Below are 23,545 nucleotides of genomic sequence, written 5' to 3'. Positions count from 1 at the left end.
CTAGTTACGGAGCAATACGTATTTTAGCAGCTTTGTCATGAGTATACATAAAAATGTGTTTTATAAATATTCTGGAACATAACTTAAAGATTTCTCCAGCAAGTATTTAGTTTATCTCGCAGGAACAATGCGGATCAGCAGCCTCACAGATAACGCAAATTCAGGGCTTAAAAATCAATTTCTCAGTCAGATTTTTACCAACCTAAGCTTGATTTGTCATAACTTCATTCTGATATTATCATATGACATCACAAATGATTGATTACTATCTGTCACCTTCCGCTTGTATAAAATTTCTGAAGGCGGTAGGCAAAATTCAGAGTGTAGGAAGGTGGTTCGATTGCAGGATCGTCAGCCGATGCCGTAACTCACGTAAGTACAGTATGTGAGTTTATTCTGCTGTGTATGAATCATGTTATGGTACACTGTACACAACTATTACCGCTTATTTATTTATTTATTGGCCTCAGTTAATAAAACTATACAGCCGGTCTTAAACAATTACTCATGCAACATACTTTTAAATTTTAGTGATAACTGAAAGCAATAAACACGCTTCCTAAAGCACAGTAATAGATAAGTGTGCTGAAACGGGATGTTATATTAGCAGTGACAATCAGTGGATTTCTTTTCATTAATTTCAACACGAATTGATATTTGAAATATGCAAGACCATTTATTAGTTTATAATGCCATGTTTGCATAAGACAAATAGGAAGCTATAGTTTTGTTCGTGGAGTCATTGTTTCCATTTAATAAAACAGTTATTGATGTGGAGAATGCGACTCCTTGTTTGCCAACTATTTTGTATAATTTACACGCACGACCCACAGCTGTACGAAATACCGCAAGATTATAATTAAAGTGCACTACTCGCAGAGGTCCAGTGTGGTGTAATTACCGTACGACAGTGAAACTCGGCAGATATTCTAATGCGTTAATGTGGAACCGATGAACACCAGAAAAAATTAGTTCCAGTTTTGCCCACAATGGGCAAATCTCGCACTGTAAATGCAGAAAAGACGTTTCGAAACGTGTCCATATGTAATGGATTAGGGCCGGGACGTGGGTAGAAAAGGTAAAACAAGTGAGAAAAGCATAATTTTGGTTTTATTATTCACCGACACGTACACTATTTATTCAATAAGAGCAGCAGAGACGTCTACGAGACGCTGTACAGCGCCAGATTTGCACCTGGTGACCAGACCAATTTTTTTCGGCGTGAATCGGTTCTGTATAACGCATTAGCATATCTATCAAGTTTCGCTGCCATACGGTAATTGGAGCCCACAATGGACCTCCATGGAGAGCTGCACTTCAATTATAACCACCCGGTACTTCAAACTTAGTTCGGGGACTGCAAATTCGTTGACATCTGCTGCATTGGGTATAGACCCACTACCTAATACTGAAATATGAAAATTTGTGCCGGACCGGGGCTCGAACCTGGATTTTTTGCTTATCGCGAGAGGTCACCTTGACCACTTCGGCTATCTGTGTACTCTTCCCTCTCGCGATTAGCCGGATATACGGGTTCGAGTCTCGGTCCTACACTAACTTTCAGATGTCGCTGTTGAGTAGTAGACCTATAACTAACACAGCTGATGTCAAGTAATTCACAGTCAACGAATTGATTTCGAAATTCTTTGTATAAGTATCTTGCTCATTCCCATATCTTTTGCGTGCTAGAATGATGAGACTTACCGGCTTTTGGAAAACGTTTCCTCAGGAGAACACGGATCAGCCTTAGCTTTTATCCTATCTAGATTATAGGATAACTTTCAGGTCCATGGAGCATCTTAATATGGATGTAGTATGCCGTTTGTTGAAATTCATTTTAAAAAACCGTGGTTTTCGAGTGGTGACAGGTTGAACCCATAAATAAAATCTTCCTCTATCCAAGTCCACACTGTACACCATTTCCATTGAGTAAGTTATTTTAGCATATAAAAATACGAGTAAATCAGTTTAAGGTAGAAAAAGGCCCTAGAAATGGCCTTTTGTAATACGAAGGGAAAGCATTCAGTGTTTCGTTATGTTGGATCCCAGCATTAGCATTAGCATTAATGGATATTAAGTTATATTGATGCAAAGGTTTGGGAGTCCATATTCATTCCCAATATCTATTACACATTTATTTTCTTGACTCCAGTTGTTGCGATATTCCAATTTTTGTAACACTGTTCTACAGTCCGTCAGCACTAAAAGTATTTGTAGGTATCTTAATTGCCAAGACTTCTGATACATGTACGGATGTTTCGTGAGGAAGATTATACATTCATTATGTTTGGGTGACGCAGAATGCACATCCTACTCCACTCTACACCTCACATCCATATGAAAAAAATTGGATATGTTCGGGCCATCTATACTGAAGGCCATGACTATACTCCTGGAGGTATTGCTGACTGCACTGCCTTGATAGCTGAGGTATCTGTGAACTGATTGCGTAGTGGTACTGAAAGACTGCAATCGTGTAAAACAAGTGGAATAATGGAACTAAATTAACAATGATGCTAAAAATGCTCCAGTGGGGAAACACGAACGAGTGGGTTTCCAACGTCAATTGTTACGAGATCCGGAATGTAAATACGCTGTTGAAGCAAATTACGAACTTTATCAGGTGACATACAGAGTACCCGGTGTGAGAACACGTAGACATCATCTTGGCCGCGGCTGTTTCAACAGTGCGCTAGTGCCTTCGAGAGCCTCCTGGTATTTCATAGGGTCTCTTACGATATGTGACACAGAAACGCTGCAGGAGCCCGCAATACACTTTTGGTGAGAATGGCATCTTCTTACCATAGAACCCTGTTGTCAAGAGTTCTACGCACTCACGAGGAACCTGGTGCTATCAGAATTTCTAGCCCTGCTCAGTGGCACTCAGTTAATGGTAACCTAAGAAATGAAAGAATATTCTTCTCTAGTTAAGGCAGGGTATGCCTTATTCACATCTAAGATCTGACCTTGAAGTGGCCGAATATGTTCTGTCACACCTGATCGTCTCGTTGTTTTGACCTTTATTTTTCGTCAAATGGCCGGGCATTCCGTCAATGAAACCACAATCTCGCTCCTATAACGGTCTCTTACTCTCAGCCTTGGGCGCTGCTCAGTAGTATGAGGAGAATTCAACATTTCTGCGCGGCCACAAGTAAAATACCCCTCCCGTCCCCACCACAGTCGCCACCGCTGCGTCGCTCATTCCAGGACAGTTGTCACCATATCCTGAAATAGTAACAGCAAGTATCAGTGGTAACTGCTATGAGGGAAGATAAAAAATGTCCTATTCTTTTGTGAAATAGTTACTCAACTTCAAAACTTGTTGTAACCAATTCGGTAATCCTATCACGGAGTGGTTGTTTCTTGTTTTACAGGTCTAATTGAAACATGAAGCTGACGTTAACAGTCGCAATACTGGCAGTCCTGCTCCTAGCAGGTGCTGAAGCTGATACGCCAGCCAACTGTACCTACGGGGAAGTACTGGGCACTTGGACATTTTATGAAGGCGCCCGCACCTTCAGCAGCTCGGTAGCTTGCTCCTCGTACGGTAAGCATGTAAATGAGAGAGTTTTCCAACACATACGAACACCCACGTGAGAGGTCCCAACGACCATACCGTCAGCCTGACAAACAAAAAGAAATGGAACATTTGAGTAATTCAGAATACAAGTGCAGATTCAGACCATAAGAGAGAGGACGAATCAGATTACGGCAGTCACGGGAGGACAGCATGCGTAATTAACGAGCTGATAAACCTGATAGAAGCTTGTCACCTTGGTAAATAATTTTCTCGCCAATTCAGAAGCGACCATTTTCATCCCAAGATAGAGAGCTACTGGACGAGAAGGTCCACATAATTTTCAGCTTTCTACAAGACAATTTAGATGGCGAGTCTATTGAAAAGACAGATCTTTACCATTAGATTCAAACTCAATTCTCTGTAACGGTTTGGCGGAGGGAGACGCCATTATTTGAGGAAGAGCCCGTTTGGCGCTTCTTCAGAATGGCGAACGTGAAAACTCCAGGGGTCGCCTGAGCTGATCGTCTGATTAGCCACAAAACGGACAGCGCTGCCTCCCTAGTCAGGTTGGGAGTGTGGGAATTTTTTTCTGCAGTGTAACAATACAACTGTGTCGTCCCCGAGGTGATAAAACCGGGAGACGCACGCTCCAGCCTTACTCTGAAGCAGCTCCTGATCCCGATCGGTGGATTACAGTTTATCGAAAGACTAGCATGTACGTCAGCAGTCCTCTTAGTCATAACACATCCTGAACATCATTGCTTTGAAACCAGATGTGTTCAGTAAATGTGCGAGTAGAATCTGATCGCATTTTTCGATAACGCACGCTGTAGCTGAAACGGCGTAAGCTGATCCTTGGCAGATCCAGCAGTCTGAGCGTGGCAGCTTCGCTGGCCTATCTCAACAAATAACGTATAGCGACTATGCAAACGTCTCTAAGCCAACGCCTAAATGTTGCCACATCTCTGTAGACAGCTACTGTTTTCGCCTGCAGCCATTGGCGCTTCACAGTTGAAAGCTGGCAACAGTGGTGCGAGCTGTCAGGGATCTTCTTACACCGTCTCGACTACAGTATAGCTAACAGTCGTTTCCAGATCTGTAGACGGTCCGCCGACTACAGTACAGTGCACTGACGTTCTGCTGTTCTCTTTTCCTCGTATAAATCTCCCTCATCGCTCATTACGTGTACATCACCTCTTGCTTGTTTACCTCTAATTACTGTGCGTACTTTTCTCGAAATGTCGGACAATCACTCACTATTATGAGGGCAGTTCAATAAGTAATGCAACACATTTTTTTCTGAAACAGGGGTTGTTTTATTCAGCATTGAAATACACCAGGTTATTCCCCAATCTTTTAGCTACACAACACTATTTTTCAACGTAATCTCCATTCAATGCTATGGCCTTACGCCACCTTGAAATGAGGGCCTGTATGCCTGCACGGTACCATTCCACTGGTCGATGTCGGAGCCAACGACGTACTGCATCAATAACTTCTTCATCATCTGCGTAGTGCGTCCCACGGATTGCGTCCTTCATTGTGCCAAACATGTGGAAATCCGACGGTGCGAGATCGAGGCTGTAGGGTGCATGAGGAAGAACAGTCCACTGAAGTTTTGTGAGCTCCTCTCGGGTGCGAAGACTTGTGTGAGGTCTTGCGTTGTCATGAAGAAGGAGAAGTTCGTTCTGATTTTTGTGCCTACGAACACGCTGAAGTCGTTTCTTCAATTTCTGAAGAGTAGCACAATACACTTCAGAGTTGATCGTTTGACCATGGGGAAGGACATCGAACAGAATAACCCCTTCAGCGTCCCAGAAGACTGTAACCATGACTTTACCGGCTGAGGGTATGGCTTTAAACTTTTTCTTGGTAGGGGAGTGGGTGTGGCGCCACTCCATTGATTGCCGTTTTGTTTCAGGTTCGAAGTGATGAATCCATGTTTCATCGCCTGTAACAATCTTTGACAAGAAATTGTCACCCTCAGCCACATGACGAGCAAGCAATTCCGCACAGATGGTTCTCCTTTGCTCTTTATGGTGTTCGGTTAGACAACGAGGGACCCAGCGGGAACAAACCTTTGAATATCCCAACTGGTGAACAATTGTGACAGCACTACCAACAGAGATGTCAAGTTGAGCACTGAGTTGCTTGATGGTGATCAGTCGATCATCTCGAACGAGTGTGTTCGCACGCTCCGCCATTGCAGGAGTCACAGCTGTGCACGGCCGGCCCGCACGCGGGAGATCAGACAGTCTTGCTTGACCTTGCGGCGATGATGACACACGCTTTGCCCAACGACTCACCGTGCTTTTGTCCACTGCCAGATCACCGTAGACATTCTGCAAGCGCCTATGAATATCTGAGATGCCCTGGTTTTCCGCCAAAAGAAACTCGATCACTGCCCGTTGTTTGCAACGCACATCCGTTACAGACGCCATTTTAACAGCTCCGTACGGCGCTGCCATTGTCGGAAGTCAATGAAACTATACGAGACGAAGCGGGAATGTTTGAAAATATTCCACAAGAAATTTCCGGTTTTTTCAACCAAAATTGGCCGAGAAAAAAATGTGTTGCATTACTTATTGAACTGCCCTCGTATTTACGAGGAGCGTTCAATAAGTAATGCAACACAATTTTTTCCTCGGTCTTGACGGGCACTTTTACAGGTTAAGTTCTGAATTATCTGTGAAATTACAGGAAGGAATAGCCGACCTCAAGTACATTTTGATCAGTCATACTTCAACTTATCTTTTAACAAGTTTCACGAAGAGTGACAACTTGCTCTAAGGCTTCACAGGCCTGGGCGTTTTCAAGCATCTACAACAACTGTCGCTACCGGTGTAGAACGAAATGTCTTCTTATTTAACTAAAAAGCGAGTAAAACTAAAGTAATTTGCATGATACATTACGAAATCAGCGTTTCAGCTTCACTTAAGACGCAGGTGCTTTAAATTTTTCATTCACTTGACGCACATGAACTACTCAACAAATAATTACACACACATTAGTAACTGTGTGGATTTATAGTCAGGACGACTAAGTCTTAAAAAAGTAAACAAATAATTATACTGTAAAATAAAGATATAATGGCGTCGGCAATGCGGACACCAATATTAGCCACGAAAGTCGCTTTTACCCGGGAATGGTGTGTGAATGAATCCTGGGTTGCGTTCTGCTAGTATCACAGCGAGTGCGGAGTCAGAATAGCTCACTCATTATCAAAACTCTTTAATCAGCATGATGTCGATGTCGGCGTCACAGCGGCGTGGTGTAGTCAAAAATGGTTCAAATGGCTCGAAGCACTATGGGACTTAACATCTGAGGACACCAGTTCCCTAGACTTAGAACTACCTAAACCTAACTAATCCAAAGACATCACACACATTCATTCCCGAGGCAGGATTCGAACCTGCAACTGTAGCAGCAGCGCGGTTCCAGACGGAAGCGCCTAGAACCGCTCGGCCACATCGGCCGGCGTGGTGTGGTCATCCAGGCAGGGTGCTATCTCAGCACAATTCACCAGAGGTGTATGTGATCCCGCAGGTTGCTGCCTCGGCAGAAGTGATCCGTCTGGTGCAAGGTAGGTGTGACCCGGCTGCCGACAAGCTTTTGCTGGACTGCAGACAGTTCCAAACAAGTGGTCAGGAGCACTGGCACCTAACGCTGGGTGGAAGACCCTGTCAGACGATGATGCCCTAAGCGCGTCCTTCACTTGAAGGCATTGGCTCAAGACCATGAACCACCAGGCCTAGCTGGTGGTTTGCAGACCAGCGGCTAGCCGATGTCGCTGCTTGGTGTGGTGGAAGCTGCTCAGCTCCACACTGGACCGATAGCTAGCATGGAGACTGTCACGGCGCCACCTCAAATCAGAAATCCAGGACCAGTACAAGAACCTACAAGTGCTGCTAATGGCTGAGCTATGGGCATTTACAGTCGCTCTGGCCAGCTATTTTGTGACAAGAGCTCGCCTCCAGTCACGTAGGTGGCTGTGATATTCTAGAGTTGTGAAATGGCATATGGAAATGTAGTCCACTGCTGTATTGAGGAGTGCTACGCCTACAGTATTCTGGTACGTGGAGGCAGGATTCTGCAGGTGGCTCGCCTGCATGTCCCTCAATGGGTTGCGAAGTCTGTCTCTGACTGACGCCACGACAAAAACAATAAAGAAAATATAGGCAATCTGTACAAATAAGCAAAAGTGCACATCTGTAAAATAAATGTCTGTTATTGGGTAATATTCAGCACCATTTTCCTTTGCTTTGTGCACAGTAACAAGCTTTCATCCTCCTTGACATATTGTCTATGGTATGATCGAGACATTGCTGCTGATGCCTATAACAATTTTCGACGGTGACCCTCATGAGGTCAGCCGGCCGCGGTGGTCTAGCGGTTCTGGCGCTGCAGTCCGGAACCGCGGGACTGCTACGGTCGCAGGTTCGAATCCTGCCTCGGGCATGGGTGTGTGTGATGTCCTTAGGTTAGTTAGGTTTAAGTAGTTCTAAGTTCTAGGGGACTTATGACCTAAGATGTTGAGTCCCATAGTGCTCAGAGCCATTTGAACCATTTTGAACCCTCATGAGGTCAACCAGTGTGTGAGGAGGCTTCCTGCAACACCGCACTGCAGGTTTCAACTGGTCCTAGGTATCTTCCGTTTGGATCGTGTCACAAGATACCAACGGCAGTTCCATTGGGTTGATTTCTCCTTCCTGCAAAAAGGTGTTCATGAGGTGGTCACAGTGTGGTCGCATATTAACATCTGGAAAGAAGAAACTTGTACCGATATGTTGGCAGCAGGGCTACATAATAGTTTGGAAAGCCCTGTCACGACACTTTTAAGCAGTAAAGTTACCCTTATAGCAATGAGAGGTGTTCGACATTTGTATATGATACTGGCTCAAAACATGACTGAGTCATATCCCTGCTGGATCCGTAGAACTACATGCCTCATGCGTACATTGGTGCCTACCCACCTCCACACACATCTAGGAAGATAATCGCGGGTCAGATAACTCCTGCACTCAGTGGTGAATGGAATCTGCCACCACTGTTCCAGGATCCATTCCAGGTGTTCCCATGCCCAACTTCTTGCACGCCACAGCTGTGTGCAGGGAGGGGGGGGGGGGGGGGACTAGGAGGCGAGTTTGTAGTGTCGTTCTTAGCAAATCCCTAAAGACAGAATTTATGTTTTATTGACGGTTGGGTACTGTTTTGGTCAACAGTGACCTTCGAGTTGCCTCGGAAAGCAGCACGCAGTTCTGTTCCATTCTTCTTGGGGTACCTACTAGTCACATTTTGTAGATATTAGTTATCAGGTACTGTTGTTGACCACGGGCTTTCACTGTGAGACAGATGTTCAGTATTTTGTGTGTCACAGTAGTGGCTAAACGTTCGAATGGCCTACCTGAGGTACACGCTGGCTGACACAGCGGGCAGCTTCCCACCCTGACAACCCTTCTTGTCGTTAACGTGCACTGAAGTCTTCAGTTTCTAAATGAAATGACACATAAGTTATTCTGTCAACTATAGGTTATTTATAGAAAGGGGAAAAATTGAAGCCATTGGAATATATCAGGCATTATCCAACCAATCCACAGAAAAGGAAGCGAAACAGAGCCTAGTAACAACACGGAAATATCGCTCCTTGCAGTCACATACAAAATATCTTCCAAGATCCCAGAACGACTAGAAACGAGACATATGGACAATTAGTTAGAAGAAGATTAAGTAGGTTTCAGAGCATCGAGATCTGTACTGAACAAATTCAGAACTTTAAGACCATCCTCTAATACAGCAAGAAACGAGCCATACAGCCGATAGATAACTTTGTAGACTTCCAAAACGCTTGCACCTACGTGTATCGACCCACTCTCTTTGGAATAATTACAAAAACCAGGACTCAACGAAAAGCTCAATAGGTTGGTGTGAGTCAGCCGGTACAACACCAAGTCCAAAACATAGAGGGAGAGTTTCCTGATCAATAAAGGGGTGAGGCAAGGGGGACGGTGTTTCACGTATATTATTTAATTTCGTCCTAGAAATAATCGTCAGGGAATGGAACAGATCGTTGCTAGCGAGCACCTGATTAAGGATGTGGATCAAAGCAGACAATCTAAGGATTCTATATGTGGCTTTTGCTGGCGACCTGGCCTTATTGGCCGATGACATGCAAGAGGCTTCTATGCAACACCAAGTACAGCACTTACTAGCAGAGGAAACAGGTCTATCAATAAACACAGCAAAGATCGAATTCATTACCAACTTAAGGTTCTCCCAAGTGCGAAGAGAGTCAGCGATAGCAAGCATATTAAGAGAGCCGAAACCGTAAATTGCCTTGGACATCAGTGAAACGGTAGCTCTCGAACAAAGGAAACTCAAACTGCATAGGATATACTATAAGTGAAGAAAAATGTACACCTCGAAACATCTACCGCTTAATACTAGACTAAAACGCTATAATACAGCAGTCAGAGTGCCTGACTCTTACAAAGAAGGCCCCAATACGAGTCTTCGAATTACAAGAAAAGAAATTCCTGCGAAAGATAATGGGACAGGGATCTTACACGCTGGGAGACGATAGTGCAATCCTAATCGTCAACTCTACCAACACAAAGAAAACCTCGTAGATGCCATCAGAAAAAGACGAGTAGCTTTCTGTGGGCATATGTACGGAAAGGTGTCCCATACGCTCTCCTATAAGATCTTCAAAGTACAATCAACTAGAGAAACACTTCGAACAACTTCATACACTATCTGAAAAAATGTAGCATCCTCAAGGACTATGTTCAGTGGCACGCCAGGGTATAAACAATATGTAGATAGTGAGTAGCTGTAGTGCTAGTGATTCATTAGGCACGATCGTCGGCGATCAGATGGCACTTAGGAGGCCATCTTTCTGTGCACCCTTCATGAATTTGTCTACAGGCGGTAAATGTGCTGAGTTTACAGGTGAACAGTATTTAGAACATTCATGCCCTGCTGACGATTACATACTCTTTTTCACCAGCTTGAATGGAGTCACATTGTGGCCTTGCGGGAAGCTGGATGGACGTCTGGATTGCTGCACATGTTGGGCACAATGTATATGATGTGTCGCTGCTTTATCATTGATCTGTGGGACATTCCCACACCCACAGAACAGATCCGCATAACACAGACGTAAGTCAAGATCGATGCATTGTACGAGCAGTAGTGGCCAACCGACCATCATCGGGAACCACTGGAAACCATATTAATGCAACGGAATTAAGATAACGACACCGCCAAACATGGCTACTCTGGCGTCGTGAAGAGTCGACTACAGATTGTAATGACAATCTATTGGCTTCACTGATGAGAGTATGTTCTGTCTGTTGTGAGTCATTGAAGTACATGTGTATGGCGTAGACATGGTCAGCTGCCTCTTCCAGAGTGCATTCACCCACGATGCACAGGCGTCATGGTGTGCGGCGGGAGGTGGGGGAGGGGAGGGGGGGACAAGAGAGCATAATTTACAATTCGCGGCTACTTTTGTATTTTCGTAGGGTTAAGTTGGCTGTTGTCCCTGTGCTTCTGCCATTTCTTCAACGGGAAGATGACGTACTTTTACAGCAAGACAGCACATGTCCACATATAGTTGCAGCAACGCAAAGAGCTCTTCGTTCTGTAAGCAACTACCCTAGCCAGAAAGACGCTCAAATCACTCGCCAATTGAACGTGTATGAGACTGATGAAGCAGGAACTTCCTCATTGTCTAGGGCCTGCGAGAAACATCGCCGAACTGCAAAAAAAGGCGCAATATACTTTGGACAATCTATCGCAGGATGCCGTTTGGCACTTTCATAATGCCGGCCGGGGTGGCCGAGCAGTTCTAGGCACTACAGTCTGGAACCGCGCGACCGCTACGGTCGCAGGTCCGAATCCTGCCTCGGGCATGGATGTGTATGATGTCCTTAGGTTAGTTAGGTTTAAGTAGTTCTAAGTTCTCGGGGACTGATGACCTCAGAAGTTAAGTCCCATAGTGCTCAGAGCCATTTGAACCATTTTTGAACTTTCATAATTGTTTGAATCTGAGGATACATGTATGCGTTGCTGCCAAATAGGGGTACAATATGTACTGATGTGACTGTTTGGGCACCCTTTACTGTGATTTGTGTGTCTCATGTGGTCTGACTTCGTTATCATATACTCCAACAACGATGAGCTACCTATCACCTCACTTGTCACGAGATGGCTTGTCCTCGAGGGAATTGCATTTATTTTTTTCCAGCAGTGTATTAGGCAAGACATAATGACTACCATGTAGCTGTTGAAAGCAGATCTTTCCTGGCATCCTTCACAGAAGTTAACCAAAGTGAGATAGAAAATGGTGTGACGAATGCAAGATAGAGTTCAGCAGGAAAATGAAGGAACACTGGACTAACAGAAAATATCGAGGTACTAACAAGAAAACAGTTGCTAAACTTCACTAAGAACACCAGAAGCGGCAGACGTCAACAGCACAGCAAACACACAAGCACCGTGGCCCATAGGCGGGCCAAACGAGTTTTAAAAGAATCAGACTATAAGAGTTATTGACGAATGATTCACGTCTGTTCATATACCCCGCAAGACACCAAAAGAAACTAACTGTGTGTTCAGTGAAAAGTATTTAACTAAAACTCAATACTGAAATACACTGCTGGCCACCGTAAATGCAACACCAAGAAAGACAAGAGGTAGCACACCAAAATTTATTTTGTAGATAACATGTTGACCAAGTATCAAATGATTACGTTTACAGACGTCTGTGACATGTGGTTCCTGCCAGAATCAGTAGCCAGAGTAGCCGCCATTGTTGGAGATCACCGCTGCCACACGTTTCGGCATTGAGTCAAAGAGACGTTGGATGTGTTCCTGGGGTACAGCAGCCCAAGCAGCTTCCACACGTTGCCAAAGATCATCTGGTGTGGCAGCTGGGGATGTAATCTGGGTCACTCGTTGAGCAACCATGGACCACATGTTTTCTATCGGCGAAAGATCCGGAGAGCGAGCCGGCCAGGGAAGCAATTCAATCTGGTTATTGACGAAGAACCTTTGGACAATGCGTGCCACGTGTGGTCGCGCATTATCCTGTTGAAATATGGCTGTGGCCGAGCCCTGAAGGTAAGGAAGGACAACTGGCTCCAGCACCTCGGATATGTAGCGCCGGCTATTTAAAGTACCGGCAATGCGTACTAGAGGCGTGCGAGAGTAATATCCAATACCGCCCCATACCATAATACCCGGTGGAAGACCAGTGTGGCGGTGCATAATGCAGCTGTCCAGCATCCTCTCTCCACGGTGTCTCCACACTCGAATCCGACTATCGTGGTGCTGCAGACAGAAGCGTGCCTTGTCAGTAAAGACAACGTCATTTCATTCTGCCGTCCACATCCGTCTGTCATCACACCATTGGCGACGGAGACGTCTGTGGTTCTGCGTCAATGGTAGACGAAGCAATGGACGTCTTGCGGACAGACCAATCTGCTGTAAACGGCGTCGAATGGTACGCGCAGACACTGGATGATGCGTTACAGACGCAATGTGCTGTGCTATGGTTCGGGATGTCACTGAGCGATCCGTCACTGCCATGCGCACAATTTGCCTATCAGCACGTGCAGTGGTGCACCGAGGTGAATGCGATCGACCACGTCGGTCCGTCGTACCCTCCTGCATCCAACGGTCACATATCCGCATTACAGTTGTTTGGTTTCGTCCAACACGACTAGCGATTTCTCTGTATGATAATCCACAATCTCGGTAAGCCACTATCCTTCCTCTATCGAACTCGGATACATGATCAAAAAATGTTCGCTGTTGTCTACGAGGCATAACTGATCGTCTTGTGAAACAACCACAAGGTAAACACACGTGCCGAACGTACACTCGTCAAAATCGCAAAGCCTTAAATGGCGCTATGAGGTGGCGCCACAGGCGCGCGTGATGTGCGTCTGCGCTGAAATTCTAATCAGTTGCATATCTCATCGGTGCAAACCCATGGTGTAAATTTCACTTGATTCGGATGCTTCCTTCAGGGTGTTGCATTTACGGTGGCCAGCAGTGTACGTTATGGGAGTTACATTACGTGAAGTGCAAAGTCTGACTTAAAATGTTCACAAAATAGAGAAAGTAACTGTTAAAGATTACCTGCACTGTTCACTTCAGCATGCTATTTTGTGTCTGTTATACTGACATTCACGAAAACAAATTGAAATCAGCAAATGCAGCAGCGAAATAAAAATAATCTATTCACTACTAAATTTTTCTATGCTTGTCAGAAACAATCTGTGGATGCGTGTGGCATAAGGCGCAATACACAAGGATCGCCATCTTGTTCTGTCTTCTGCTAGTACCTTCATTTCTTCCCATCCTATTCCTTGCTGATGGCCTTCTGCTTCAACTGACCGTCTCCATGTCATTTTGGGCCTGCCTCGTCTCCGTCGTCCTTGCAGGATCCAGTCAAATGCTTCTCTCGCAGCATGTTCATTTGATCTTCTAAGAGTATGTTCTAACCATCTCCACTTCTTGCTTCTGATTTGCAGGTCAATTGGCTTCTGGTTTGTTCTTTCCCAAAGAGTTTCGTTAGAGAGGACATTTGGCCACCGTATCCCCAGGATGTTCCTCAGGCATCTGTTGTTGAATGTCTGCAGCTTGTGGATTAACTGTTTTGTCACTTTCCATATTTCACATTCATAAAGGAGCACAGATTTTACTTTACTTTCAAATATCCGCAATTTGGTCCTCAGTGATATTTCCTTCGATCTCCAGATAGAGCGTTGAGTTGTAAAAGCTCCTTTTGCTTTGTTGATACGGCTGTTAATGTCCTCTGTTGCACCGCCATCTGGTGTAATCATGCTTCCAAGGTAGCATGATTAGTTACCTGGAAAAATTCCTACAAAAATCTTCTCCATCAATAGAATCAGTAACATACGTTTACAAACAAGTTTTTATCTTCATAATAAGGTATTCCAGATAATTTCTCTCAAATTGACAAGTATCAAATCTCCTTCTCTAAAACTCAACTGCTCGCTGCTATGTCTCTAATAAGAATGTCCTGACGCTGCATAACTGGCTCGCGACCAAGCGCAGCACAGATTACTAGGGCTGCGCAAACGATATTAGCGTTCTAACAGGCCTGAGGTTTCTCGGTACGCCGCAACGTTCGATGCCGTAATCCAGCTCGTTCGAATAATCACTCGACATTTGACTCACGCGGCGCGGGAGTAAGGTGTTTGAACGATTTTTCAGTACAAATTCTCATACAGTATTTCAAAATGGATACACAAAAATTTGTGCCGATTTTTAAGTAAAGATAACAGGCAAAGAAGAAAATATGTCCTCCAAAAATTTTTACTTAACCGCATCCATTGTAATATTTTATTTCTTTATGAGAGGTGGTAATGATTCACCAAATAGGTTGCAAATGAGCAGTTCAATCCCTGTTCACATATTAGAATAACAGATAAAAGTGTTGTCAGGTTTTAATCAGTTTGAAAACAAGACGACAGCATTCAGAGGACACAATCAAGACAATTAATCAAGCATTAAATGCCGAACAAATGAAATATATCGTAATAAATTGACCATAATTTTTATCACGAGAATGAATAATAGCAGCAGGACGCATCTTGGAAATAGTACTGTCAGACTTCCCTCCAGCAGAGGAAAGGAAATACAATACTAACCTGACTATAGCAGGTGTTGACAGTGACCACCATTTGGCAGTTTCGAGCCCTGATCAGCAATTTGCTGAAGGCTGATCGAAGTTGGACTGCTGGGATTGCTGCCGTCTCGTCCGTAAAGTTCTGCTGCAGTTCTTGAAGGCTATGAGGGTTGCACTTGAGCGCTCCCACACTAAGTGATCGCACACTGACAGATCAGGAGGCCTGGGTGGCCAGCTCGGACCGCTATGAGACTGACCTCTGCTGACAACTCTGTCAGGCGTGAAGATTGTGTAAACGTGCTCCACGGTTCGGCCAGCTGCACGGGCAGCTGTTCTGTCCTGTTGGAAGTAACTGTAGGTTTTTGCCTCCTCTGTTAATGCTGTCACAAATAGTTTCAAAATGTTGGCAATGTAAAGCGCCAAAGTCAGCGTCTGGTGAAAGAAGGTGGGACCAATAATGTGGCGAGCAGGCGCTGCACACCAAATCCCAACCTTCCGATCATGCAGTGGTGTTTCGTGGAAGTTATGCTTATGAGGTAACAGGCGAGTTGTGACGCCCTGAAAATATTCCAAGTTCGGAGTTGGCGTGGCCTCATGGGCTGCTCCGCAAGCCAGGGCTCGTCAGCAACCGTGTGGTGTCGAATATTAGCCGGAGCAAATTGGGTAGCCCCAGCACGTGGTCCAGGCCGACCGCCTGGCTGGGAATTCGAAGTTGACGCCGTGTCGAGGACTGTGCTTTGTGTTGATGAAGGAGATCTGTGTGCTGGGAGTGCCAAAGATGGAGGACTTTTTTGCAATATCTTTATTGGTTTAAAGTATAGTATCTGACTGTAAATTATACGAGTAACACCCAGCAACGAATTTCCAAAATCTAAACGGTTTATCCGATTTTGTAGATCGACGTGTCTTTCGAAAGCTGTTAGTGTAAACCTAAATTGGTATGAATTACAGGCCTGTAAACTGAATAGTCATGAGTTATTGGAGGTCAAAGGCCATAAGTACTCCACAGTTACACGAAAAAACCGTAGCAGCATGCTTATAAATATATTTATTCGTCTATGTCTTTGTTTATATCCGATGTATACTATTCATGAAGAAATTGGTCAAATATTTACTCTGTTTTAGAAAGCAGAGAGGCATTAGGCTACTGGCCTACTTTTGTTTCTATTCCTGCGATATACGTTTATTTAATCTGTTTATGTGCTTAATAATGTGTGTTAGAGCGTATTTATGGTCCAGCCGTAGGAATATTTATTTAATTTCAAGTTATTTAAATGTTTGTGAGTGTATGTTGGCTTGGAGACATGGCGAGAGCGCTCTAGTCCATCACAGCGCTCGTTACTACGGTAGGGGTCTACCGAAGTCAATGGAGAGACTGTAAGAAGAGGGGGAGGAGCATCGGGTCGCACAGGACACGGGGGAGTGTTGGACGGGAAGGCGCGACAGACGGTCGCAGGAAAGACTGGAGAGTGTTGAACAGTTTGCGCGTAGCTGCTGGAGGTAGAAATATTTCATAGTGCCGACTTGTGCACTTGTGAGATTTCCGTGGCTTCTGCAGTGAAGACGTAGTATACATTTAGAAGTGAATATCTCGCGAGCTATGTTGTTGTTCATAACTAATTACGTGAAGTAGGAATCTATTGTTTCCTTGTTATTCAACTTATATTTTATTTTATTGCTGGAACATCGACACCACTAAGTGTCTTACAGTAATAAATGGCATTCTTAAAGGACTGCTGCTATCGTACTCATCATTTAAAGTCATTAAAAAAGTACTTGCATATTATATTTAATTGCAATCTTTCATTTACAAATTTCTATGTTACATTCAAAATTCGCAATTGCCAAGTGATAGGAACCTTCGACCATTCGATTCATGTGTGTATTTATATTGTATACTGTAGACTCTGCAGTATTTGGCATGTAATGCGGCAACTACGTATCCCATCCCCTAGACAATGAAATCAGACAAAACTTTAAGTATTTTGATTCTGAGTCTGAGGGTACGTAGTTGAGGGCCACCATTAATTTTTTGAAAGCCACATGCTTCATCAGACATAAAGAACAGATCCATGTCCAAATGATTTATCGTTATTTCAGTGAACAGCCACTCACAAAACTGGAGGCGCTGAGGAGAGAGAATCTGCTGGTTTTAATGCGTGAAGAAGAGACACTCGGCAGGAACGCATGTGTAGGTCCAGGTGAAGTATTCGTCTGCATGATCGACATGATATGCCGGTCTCTTGTGAAAGGGGTCGTGTTGATTTGGTATGTCTCTGAAGCATTTTCTGGCGAACTGCAGACACATTTTCTGGTGTGTGGTCACGTTTCGGAATGTTTTTTGGGTTGTTCGAAAACAGATCTTGTCTGTCGCCATTTTCGGACTAAGCGTTGCATGACACTCTTTGCTGGCAATTTGATACCATTAAACTTCTCAGCAAATAACTCACCACACCGTTTCCATGACTTTCACGTAACTTTCCACAAGGAACATCCGCTGCTCCATTGTAACATCGTCCCCTTTTGCACAGCTCCATTCACACTCCACTCACTATCACAGCCCGCACTACACTTTGAACCGGTGTCGAACAAGTGCTGGGCGTACACGTGGTGTGCGCGTCACAAGGTGTGGTTATACGCATAGATTCAGGTCCAATCGTATCCACTCGTCCGGGTTACTTTTATTTGTCCCGCCCTGTATCATGGCACGTATTCGATTTCACTGAAACTGCGTGATGTATCTAGATTCTGCTTATCCTATCTGTACCGTTCCATTTCGTACCTCATTTTTCTTTTCAAATTGTGGACGTGTTCACCTTTGCATGTCACCTGAGTTGTGGTAGACAGTTTGCACACTCCACTGCCGAGCCCCAGCACGTCAAGCTCACACCGCAACCACGAGGAAAACGATTCATAAGTCATGTTTCACACACGACTGGTTTCGCCCTGTGTCCGAGCTGATTCTCTGAGATAAGTTTGTTTCCTCCCGGAGCATAATAATGTTAAGGCCTAATAATATACTTAAGGATCCTGCAACAGACAGCCGTCAGCAATATCAGTCTGAAATTCCATGCATCCGATCCTTATCCCGTTTGTAAACAGGAGTGACTGTTGTACCTAAGCACGAATTGTTCCACACTTTCCATCTTTCTGTTTTGCAGAAATTGTAAATGAGGAAAAAATACATCTGTCGTACCCGAACGTAGCCACAGACAAATTCGGAAATATCGGCACATGGACACTCATCTACAACCAGGGCTTCGAGGTCACTGTCAACGGCCGCTCCTACTTCGCTTTCTCGTACTACGAAGTTGTAAGTGCTGAAAATTACAAAACTGCTCGATACCTCACTACGTGAAGTGACACGTCTACTTTCGCCGTCATTTTGTGTGCTCCTTAGAATAACGACTCGTCGGTGACCAGTTACTGCGACCGGACGTTCGACGGCTGGGCCCATGACGTCACAGTGCGACACTGGTCCTGCTTCAATGGCCAAAAAGACGAGCAACTGCCCGCCAAGACGCACGCCGCGCCAGCCGCAGCACTGGGACTCAAGGTAAGAGACTACTTCGAAGCATATGTGGATTGTTTTAAATGACGAGAGCTCCAGATCGAGTCGACATGCAAAATTGAATATTAACCAACCAAATGAAACATTTGACAGTTATGGGATTTGTTGTTATTCTTGTCGCCTACTTCAGTCCGAAGACTGTTTGATGCACCTCCCCAAGCTAGTCTATCGCAGCCTCTTCATCTCTTCCTAACTACTGCTTACTGTGGTCACGCTACTCATTTAATCCTCAGCATTTTTCTGTAGCGCCACTTTTCAGTAGCTTCTGTTCTCTTTTTGTCTAAACTGTTAATCGTCCATATTTCACTTCCGTACAAGGCTACACTCTTATCAGGCACCTTGAGAAATGACTTCCTAAGACCTGATTTTACATTTAATGATAACCACACTCTCTTTTTCAAACTCTTTTCCTCCTAGCAGGCTATCTGAATTTTATATCCTCTCCACTTCCGCCATTGTCAGTCATTTTGCTGCCTACATACTCCGCAAGCCACCATACGGTGCATGGCGAAGGTTACCTTGTGCCAAATAAAACTGCGAAAAACGACTATCTATATGCTTTCATAGTAGCACTTATCTCTCTCGTCTTCGTGGTCCTACCGCGAGTTGTGCATTGCCGGCGGTATAAACAACCTGTCTCAAATATTGAGCCGCGCGGGATTAGCCGAGCGGTTTGAGGCGCTGCAGTCATGGACTGTGCGGCTGGTCCCGGCGAAGGTTCGAATCCTCCCCCGGGCATGGGTGTGTGTGTGTTTGTCCTTAGGATAATTTAGGTTAAGTAGTGTGTAAGATTAGGGACTGATGACCTTAGCAGTTTAGTCCCATAAGATTTCACACACATTTGAACAATTTCAAATATTGATTTCAATCTTTCCTTCACAGACGGAGTTTAGGGAGCATCCCCTTTCATCAAACCCTCCGGTAACAAATCTACCAGCACGCCTGTGAACTGCGATGACGTATTCATTTAATGCGACCTGGTGGAAATCCCAAACATCCGTATTGTACTCAACAATAGGTTACACAAATGTTCTGTATGAGTTCTCCTTTATAGATGAGCTACACTCGTATAGAATTTTCTCAATAAACCGAAGTCGATCTTTCGGCTTCCCTAGGACCGACCTTAACTACTCGTTCCGTTTCATGTCACTTTGCAACGTTACGCCCACAGGCGTTCATAAGAGGGACTCTCGCCCTTCCCCCTCTACCCGCCCCCGGAATCTGGCGTACAGAGTAGCTCTCAGATGCTTCTAGAAGTGAGTGGGTAACCATCTGTTTCCCTCATAAAATTTAGTTCTTGTGACATGACATGCCTCAAAAGTGGAAAACTTATTTACATCAAAAATGGAAATGTTAGAGTCTCGCCCCCTCGCCTCGCCCCCTCCCCTGGAGATGTTTCTGCTGGCGCCCACGATCACGCCTCGATATTTAATCGACGTCGCTGTGTCAAGCAGCACGCCACTAACACTGTATCCGAACATTCATCTTATAATGTCTTTTCGCAACTTCATCTATTCTGTTCAACTGCTCTTCCAGCACTGACAAAATGGCAGTTCATCGATAATCCTCAGTTTCTTTTTATTTTTTGCTCTCTGAACTTTAATTCGCTTTCTAAATATCTTCTTGGTTACTTCACTGTTTGCTCAATATACAGGTTTAAGAACATCGTTGATAGCCTACTCTCTTCTCAACTACTGCTTCCCTTTTACGTCTTTCGACTCTTATAACTGCAGTATGGTTCCTAAATGAGTTGTAGATAAGCTTTCGCTCAGTGCATTTTATCCCTGCCACCTTCGGAATTTCTAAGGGGTATTCCGGTCAATATTGTCAAAAGTTTTAAATCTGCAAATGCTATAAATATAGGTTTGCCTTTCCTTAATCAATCTGCTAAGATAAGTCATAGAGTTAGTATTGCCTCGCGTGTGTCTCCCTCCTCTGTAAAAATTCCATCCAGTCCTGAGCCCACGAGAATGGGAATTCGGATAGAGGAAGGAGGCATGCCAGGGTAATCCGTCCAGCTGTACAAAGCCGCTGTGCCATGGTCGCGTAGTCGTTAGCGCATCTGCGTAGTGAGCAGAAGATCCGGGTTCGAATCCTGGCTCTGGTACAAATTTTCGTCTCCTCAGTCTACACATGTACGTCATAGATGTTTTGAGACTTGAAAAGGTCTCTGGAATCATATAGCTTGATTTGACATATGTAGTTATGAACACGTGAGAGATAGCTAATGTGCCGGACAGTACTGACACAACGAATACAAAAGTTCTGCGTGTCACGTGACTGCCAAGAGGTCAGACCTCCTGGTGACTGTCGTCGTGAAGGGAGAGCACAGGATCGGCAGAGCACGTGACGTCAGCGCATTCGATCGCAGCCTGATCGTGCGTGGGTGGAGGACGCATGGCATATTCCATCTCCGAGGTCGTCGAGGGGCAGTTTATGTGCAATTGTGACAAGTCTCTACCGTCTGTATCTCGATTTGGAAAAAAAACTCCATGGGTAAACTGCCTTGCATAACGACGACTTGTTGATTGGGGTCCTGACTTTTTACGGTAGGCGCCAATTCAGTGTTGCCCACAGCAACCGGAATGCATCCACAGATAACCAGAAACACCTTATCGCTATCGAGTATGAATTAAAGAGCAGAAACAAATATAAACAAAACTGATTCCATCTCAGTCCATATTTGTGTGACTAATGAGTGTTCTTCGCTTGGGGGTAGTAATAGGGAAGACCCATTACTGACATACTGTAATGGCTATAGTCAAACTAAAGTGTTGGAATCAATAGAGGCCTAATTCACACTCCGGTTTACATTTCTCATAAAGTAGGAGAGAGTGGTGAACCTGGAGGATAGCACACACAGGAACACATGACGTTACCTCGCCGATGTCTCAATCTAGTAACTGATTTCCGAATCACATGAACGAGCGCACGCTAGAAACCGCCATAGGCAGTTTCCGACATTTACTACTCTTTTTGTTGTTGTGAGCGTCTGTAAATAGTAAGAGTTGTGGATATACGTGTAATACAATGACAGAAAAAAACGGCGATACCGAAAAACAATTAATGTAAAGTAACGAAATTTCGGGAATACGTTTGTCTCCGAAACATATTTAAATGATAAACATTGCAAGATCACAGGTTAATGTAAGCGCTAGATAAGTCATTCCAAATGTGAAATGCTGGTACATTAATAAACGGTGTTACCACCAGAACGTTGAATGCAAGCATGAAAACGTGCTTGCACTGTGCTGTACAAGTGCTGGAGGCCAATTTGCGGGCTGCAGTTCCGTGCCTGATGTACTTGGTCGGTCGATGCAGGGACGATTAATGCTGTTCATGGATGACGCTGGAGTTGTCGTCCGATGATCTCCCATACGTGCTCGACTGGAGACAGATCTGGTGATCAAGCAGGACAAAGCAACATGTCGACACTCTGTAGAGCATGTTGGGTTACAACAGCGGTATGTAGGCGAGCATTATCCTGTTACAAAATAGCCCCTGGAATGCTGTTCGTGAATGGCAGCAAAGCAGGTCGAATTACCAGACTGATGTACAGTTTTGCAGTCAGGTTACGGGGGATAACCACGAAAGTGCTCTTGCTGTAATGCGAAATTGCACCCCAGGCCATAACTCCAGGTGTAGGCCCAGTGTGTCTAGCCCGCAGACAGGTTAGTTGCCGGCCCTCAATTGATCTCCGCCTAACCAACACACGGCCATCACTGGCACCGACGTAGAATCAGCTTTCATAAGAAAATACAACAGACTTCCACCCTGCCCTTCAATGAGCTCTCGCTTGATACCAATGAAGTCGCAAGTGGCGGTGGTTTCGGGTCAGCGGAATGCAAGCTACAGGGCGTCTGGCTCGCAGTTGTCCTTGAAGTAACGAATTTGTAACAGTACGTTGTGTCACTATGGTGCCAACTGCTGCTCAAATTGCTGCTGCAGATGCAGTTAAGATGCGACGGAGCCAAACGCCGAACACGATGGTCTTACCTCCCGGGAGCGCCACATGAGCATCTGGAACCTGGTCTCCTTGCGATCGTACATTCTGGTGACCACCGCTGCCAGCAATCATGTACAGTGGCTACATCCCTCCGAAGTATTTCTTTAGTATCACAGAAACATCCATCTTCTCGTAGCCCTATTACGCGATCTTGTTCTACGTCAGTGAGGTGTTACTAATGGCGTCTTTGTTGCCTTAAAGGTATTCTTGACTAACATCAACCCACTCCGACCAATCTCAAAGGTAACTAACGCTCACGACCATTGCAGCGTGTATTTAAAGCAAACCTGATTTGCATCCCCATAGTGGTGCTGCTAGCGCCAGTCTTATGCGAATGGCGTGAAATCTGAATAGACATCTAGAGATGGGTCGTTCGCGAGCTAACGGTTCACCAAGATGAACGGAACGAGCGAGGAACGAATTCTAAGGAATGGTCCTTCATAGTTCATTTCGGTCGCGCTTTCTGCTTATAGTTCCCGGGAACGGGAAACGGTCAGTCTCGTTCGCGAACGGCTCGTCGACCGGTCTCGTTCAGCCTCGGTCCCGTTCCCGTCTGTCTCGGTCTCGGGCTCGCTCGGCCGGACTCGTCCTTCTTCGCGTGGCCACTCGTCGCAGTTCCACTGCCGATTGCTCATAGTTCAGTATCAAGTTGTTGTTGTTCGTTTCGTTCGCTTCGCACGCCCATTCTAGCTCTGTTTCAAACCTTTTTTGAACTCTGAACTTTTGGTTCTTTCCGTATTCTATTCAGTGTCCACGATCGGTAATTAAAATGTGTTTTATAATTAC

General features: G+C 44.9%; 1 protein-coding gene across 1 annotated transcript in view; it reads left to right on the top strand.

The window, feature by feature from the left end:
• Nucleotides 1–327: 327 nt before the first annotated feature.
• Nucleotides 328–23,545, top strand: part of LOC126236904 (dipeptidyl peptidase 1-like) — an 82,712-nt gene continuing 59,494 nt past the window's right edge. Inside the window, exons 1-4 of the mRNA XM_049946554.1 lie at nt 328–372; nt 3,375–3,547; nt 18,344–18,495; nt 18,583–18,738. Coding sequence (XP_049802511.1) covers nt 3,388–3,547; nt 18,344–18,495; nt 18,583–18,738 — 468 coding nt within the window. The 5' untranslated portion in view covers nt 328–372; nt 3,375–3,387. The remainder of the gene's footprint in view (nt 373–3,374; nt 3,548–18,343; nt 18,496–18,582; nt 18,739–23,545) is intronic.

The sequence above is a fragment of the Schistocerca nitens genome, chromosome 1 (assembly GCF_023898315.1).
Source record: "Schistocerca nitens isolate TAMUIC-IGC-003100 chromosome 1, iqSchNite1.1, whole genome shotgun sequence".
In the NCBI taxonomy this organism is placed as follows: domain Eukaryota; kingdom Metazoa; phylum Arthropoda; class Insecta; order Orthoptera; family Acrididae; genus Schistocerca; species Schistocerca nitens.
This window is presented reverse-complemented; position numbering and strand designations above follow the sequence as displayed.